The sequence below is a fragment of the Mercenaria mercenaria genome, chromosome 13, assembly GCF_021730395.1.
Source record: "Mercenaria mercenaria strain notata chromosome 13, MADL_Memer_1, whole genome shotgun sequence".
NCBI classification, from domain to species: Eukaryota; Metazoa; Mollusca; class Bivalvia; order Venerida; family Veneridae; genus Mercenaria; species Mercenaria mercenaria.
The window spans coordinates 33840471-33846470 of NC_069373.1; the positions used below are offsets into that span (position 1 = coordinate 33840471).

Genomic DNA, 6000 nt, shown 5'->3' on the forward strand with positions numbered 1-6000 from the left:
CAAGAACATTTTCTAAACAAAAGTAATTGCTCAATCTATAAAATTATCCCTTTATATAGTTTGCCATTTTTAATTATCTCCCTTTAAGGGTCATTTTCACTAAATAGATGTTTTTAAAACATGAATATTTATTCTAATATCACATTGAATCAAAAATAGTTTTTAATCTTCTCGACCATTTTCAAGAACATTTTCTAAACAAAAGTAGTTGCTCAATCTATAAAATTATCCCTTTATATAGTTTGCCATTTTTAATTATCTCCCTTTAACGCTCATTTTTACTAAATAGATGTTTTTAAAACATGAATATTTATCTCTTTATTCTTTTAACTTTTTATTTCAAGATTTATTTAGGTCATTTATCAAAAACAGTGTTGTTTTATATTATTTTATAACTTTTGAAAAGCTTTTTAAAATGCTTAAGTTTCATAATATATATAACTAAATTTCTATTTCCTTTCATACATCCTAATGTATAGCGAAAATACCACCTACAGGTATTATTAGCACTTTGTTTTGAAGCTGTGGGGTTGAGCTTTTAAAATCCTGTGTATCAATGCTTTACGTTGGGTACGTAAAAGAACCAAAGGAACTGCTTTAGTTCATTTGAATCTCAAAATTCTTTGATTGAAATCATACGACTGTGACTGAAATTTACCAACGCGTAGATTTTTAACAACGCGCTTGTGCTAAATTTATCTATTTACGATTGGAGAATATGTGTATCTTTTGATCGCGCTTTGATGTGTCATTATTTCCGGCATTTTCTCGGTCTCAGTTACTTCGGCGAATCGGATTGTCATTAAAATAACCTGTAAATTTATCTCGTGTTTTTTGCATCATAAAAAAGGTGGTGCATTAGACGAAGCACGCAGCTAATATTTCGTTTCATTTGCTTTCGTGTAAGTAGGCGGGGCTAAATTTGGGAATCAGATTGACTGATAATCGTTCTTGCGTGGAGGAACGCTCTGGTGACTCGGTGAAGTTTTAAATTATGCCCGAGGTGTAAATCGATATTGACACGTTGTGTATTGTCTTCGCGTAGTGTTTTTGTAGCATTTGGCGCCACTGGCGACCGACAGCGGGAACCCTGGGAAGGCACTCGTTTCCTGATTGATATTTTATGAACGGGAAGGGCTAGAGACTAGGGGTCAGTCTCATTTTGTAATTAAATACATATGCGAAATAGTGATAGATACCCTTACGAAATGGTAAAAAAGATGCGAACATGCTGCCCACATGCCGCGAACATACCTATTTGTAGGAAGTATTCGCGAGATATTGGCTGCTACCCGCGATCATGCCGCGATTGATTTGATACTAGCAGGTAATTGTAGATCAATTAATTTGTAACATTATCTGCACAGCCACAACTGGTATGAGTGTGATAAGTAACTAACAACCAGATATTTAGAGGGAAATCTATTTGCATTACAGACATTTTTCAAATGTGAATAGTGATTCTTAGAGGATGATACAGGGGTCTAGCTAGGTTCAATGTTTTGGGAGAAGTCACTTCTCCCTCAAGCTGATTTAGGGAGAAGTGGAGGTACTATAGGGAGAAGTGGGAAGACTTCATCATTTTTTTTATAACTACCTCAACGCTGTTAAGTGATTTGAAAGGTGTCTATAATTTTCATGCAATATCTCAATGGACTTTGAAAATATTTGGGGTGGTACGCAAACTTTAACATTTATTCTAAGTCGAAAAGGGGCCATAATTCAGTCAAAATGCTTGATAGAGTTGCCTCCTCCTTTTCACAGACTGGGGTCATGATGGTAAACAAGTATGCAAAATACGAAAGCAATATCTCAATGGACTTCAAAAATATTTGGGGAGGTACGCAAACTGTAACATTTATTCTAAGTCGAAAAGGGGCCATAATTCAGTCAAAATGGTTGATAGAGTTGCCTCCTCCTTTTTACAGACTGGGGTCATGATGGTAAACAAGTATGCAAAATATGAAAGCAATATCTCAATGGACTTTGAAAATATTTGGGGTGGTACGCAAACTTTAACATTTGTGTGACGCTCACGCTCATGCCGACGCCGGGGTGAGTAGGATAGCTCCCCTATTCTTCAAAATCAAGCTAAAAAACATTGATGTGACCATTCATTATCTTAGTTACATTGAAAGTGTTTATTATTAACACCAAGTCACTTTGGTGAACAGTATCTCACTCAAATAAAACTGAAAGTAAACTGTGTAAACTAGAAATACATATTCAAATCAGTTCAACGATGGAAGTCAATTTTACGTCGTTAATACTTTACATGTGGTTCTTTTACCATAGATACCAAATAATTGTGTACATTTCTTGTTATTTTTGCACTCGTACATGTTGAGAATTAAACGCGAAGCATCAAAGACGTAACCACGGTGCTTATTACAATCATCTCTGGTGTAATGGATAATTTGATTCGCTTCACACTTCTCGCGAAAACCTCGCAAGTACCTGAAGTAGTCGGAGCTTAAATTATGCTATTGGCGTGTGTTTGTGTATTCAACACTTATTTTGGCATCGTGCAAATTGTCAACAGTTCAAGTAGTGGTAATTAGAGAGTGCGGATCAAAAAATCGGGCGACTCGCACTTAGCTTTGAGGTTAGATTTGAGCAAAGTTTGAAGCTCAAAAGCGACTATTTCGCTCAAGTTGCCTACTCGCGAAACCCTGATGATAGGAATATATTCTTATTTGTGGTAAGTCAGAAATTTATGTTTAATATCTATACTTATGCCCTTTTCCTGTATTTTCGTGCCCCCTATGTATTCCCCCATTTAAATCCCAAAATAGGCAAAATATATTCAACAAGAGCACCGCCTTGCGGGTGCTGACGCTCATCTGATTTTTTTTGTATAATAGAAATATTGTCCTACCCATGATTTTCTAAGTCTAAAAAGGGCCATCACTCTTGCAAAAAGCAGGATAGAGTTATGTTTCTTGATGTACAGTGTCCACTTATGATGGTGAAAAACTGTTGCAAGTTTTAAAGCAATAGCTTTGATCGTTTATGAGAAAAGTTGACTTAAACATAATATTCAACCAAGAAAATGATTTTTCTAAGTCCAAAAGGGGCAATAATTATTGCAAAAAGCAGGATGGAGTTATGTTGCTTGCTGTACAGGGTCAGCTTATGATGGTGAACAAGAGTTGCAAGTTTTAAAGCAATAGCTTTGATAGTTTAAGAGAAAAAGTTGACCTAAACATAAAACTTAACCAAGAAATCTGATATTTTCTAAGTCCAAAAGGGGCCATAAATCTTGCAAAAAGCAGGATGGAGTTATGTTTCTTGCTGTACAGGGTCAGCTTATGATGGTGAACAAGTGTTGCAAGTTTTAAAGGAATAGCTTTGATAGTTTAGGATAAAAGTTGACCTAAACATAAAACTTAACCAAGAAATCTGATATTTTCTAAGTACAAAAGGGGCCATAAATCTTGCAAAAAGCAAGATGGAGTTATGTTTCTTGCTATACAGGGTCAGCTTATGATGGTGAACAAGTATTCCAAGTTTCAAAGCAATAGCTTTGATAGTTTAAGAGAAAAGCTGACCTAAACATAAAACTTAACCAGGCAACGCCGACGCCGACGCCGACAACCGCTCAAGTGATGACAATAACTCATCATTTTTTTTCAAAAAATCAGATGAGCTAAAAATGTATATATGATATTGAAGATAAGCTTTTTATCTTTATCATGCAAACTTTTTTGTTTGGATATCCTAAACAGTAATTGTGAAATCTCAAGATGTTTCCATCATGTGTGTAACCTAAGTCATGAGTGCCATTTTCCTATATCATCGTGCCACTTGTGTTATTTGGGTCGCTTATGTCATTCAAGCATGGAAAATTTCCCCTTCGATGAAATTAGGTTAGGAGAATTGGCAATGACCTTGTAATGAAACTGTCACAAGTTTCTTGAAATGAAAATTTGGATATTTTAAAAATAATTGCATTGTACTTGGTTTCTTTGTAAGCAGCTACACATTTTTAATGATATATATTTAATTAATGTGGATTAAAGGCAAACTACATGTTTTTTATGCATTTTGCATTCTTTGTTTACGAAATACCATGTGTTTATTATGTTAACACAATTTAGTGACGTCAGAACTTTTGCATGTGCCAGCGCGTGTAAATGACAGAGGCACGAAGATATAGGAAGGCACGAAGATACAGGAAGTGGGGATATATGTCTGAATAAACATGAGGCTGAGGAATTTTGAAAATGAAATAGATGCTTAAACTTTTGTAGAGCTGAATCAGATTATCGAAAAGGAAATATAAAAATGACAATTTTAGCTTCATAAGTTTACGGCAAACTACAATATTTCCGTAACAGTAGTTTGTGCAATTTTCTGGTGGATTTATTTCACAACAGCCTGGGAAGTGAACCCACTGCGCGCCAGTGATTCATTTTGCCGCGCGTCCTGCGTCAAAGACGCATATTTTTCACCGGGGACGCGTTAATTTGAAATGTGTGCAGCCGCGGGACGCAAACAATTTCACTGACATAATGTGTACCTTCTTTTACTTCCTCTAATGGTTTAAAAAGTAGAACGGATGTCGTGGATAATTTTCATGCGTCAAAACTACCTTATCACCGTTCGATTTGTAAAGCATATTCTGATTGGACAGTAGTGATTTTTTTAACCAATCGGTGACAGTCATTTATTTTATGTTTGGGAGTATTGTTTCCAAAGTACCCGGATATTTCGGCCAAAATATTTTAACAATCTGACGATGCCGTTGAAAAAAACAGCAGAAGTTAGATCCCAAACAGCAAAAACTTTCCGTTTTTTTTTTGGTCTAACTTTGAGTGAATCGTCGGGTACTGAAGAAGTGAGCATTTCAATAGAAAATGAAGCAGCGGCTGCGAGCACGTCGGAAAATCAAGATAAGAAAAAAAGAAAATTTGTTTCTAAATGGCTCACTCTTTATTCGTGGTTACACTATGACGAAAGTGAAGATTTTATGTACTGAACAATCTGTACTGACAACATAAAAATGAACGGTATGAACAAAGCTGCAAAGAACAGAAACTTTCAAAATACAACTTTTAACAGTTTTTTTTTCTCCTCATCCTGTTATGTTCAGTTCTGGTGCAGATATATAGGATGTAAAACCTATTAAAACAATTAATCAGTCAACCAATATACAATGTACAGGATGTGAAAAAGCAAACAGTTCAAATTTGGGACTTGCTGTTTCATGATATATAATTTTTATATTGAGTCCCTTTTTGACTCATTACTCACTGGCTGGGACTCATTGTTTCAAAATATGTGAGTCCCATGGACTCGTATCTTCAGATTTCAAAATGAATCACTGCGCGCAGGCTCGAATCTCTGGATTCCGGCCAGAGATTCCAGCCTTCAGTAGATCGTACATATCATATGAAGGGGGCGCATATTTCACTATGTTTTTTTCATTATGAATACACCTGGGTTTTATCAGACTGGTCATAATTTTTTCGTCACACTCACAGGTCCGATACTCGTATGTCAATCAGTAAACTCTGTCAATATTAAAACATTCAATACTAAATACCGTACAGATATTACTGTATCGCCATAACAAATATATTTACCATTGCTCTTGCTTGTCTCTGTCGTGGACTTTGTCCACCCAAGTTGGAACTGCTCTCATCTCCAATGAAGCTTTGGAATGCAATAGTGCGCATGCGCAATAGATTTAGGGATAGTAATGGTAAGGTTCAATAATTTTATTTTTACAGGTTGATAACCACTAAATTTTACAGGGTCAACTGCGGGATTATTAAAACGTGCAAAACAACATAATCAATTAAAAGTAAAATGCTTTTCGAAATGCTGCTAAATTTTAATTAAAATAGTTTATTTTTTTTATTATCATAAATACGATTAAAGAAGTAATAATATATAAATAACCAGAACAATATCCAAGCAAAGCAGACTACCACAGATCAAGTAGCGTGACAGAGATGCTTCAGAAACTGCAGTGGCATACACTACTAGAAAGGT

General features: G+C 35.4%; 1 protein-coding gene across 4 annotated transcripts in view; it reads right to left on the reverse strand.

The window, feature by feature from the left end:
- Window positions 1-5701, reverse strand: part of LOC123528921 (intraflagellar transport protein 122 homolog) — a 40664-nt gene extending 34963 nt beyond the window's left edge. For all 4 annotated transcript variants that reach the window (XM_053521498.1, XM_053521496.1, XM_053521497.1 and 1 more), the window contains exon 1: window positions 5589-5701. In XM_053521498.1, the coding sequence (XP_053377473.1) occupies window positions 5589-5647 (59 nt within the window). In that variant the 5' untranslated portion in view covers window positions 5648-5701. The remainder of the gene's footprint in view (window positions 1-5588) is intronic.
- Window positions 5702-6000: the final 299 nt, after the last annotated feature.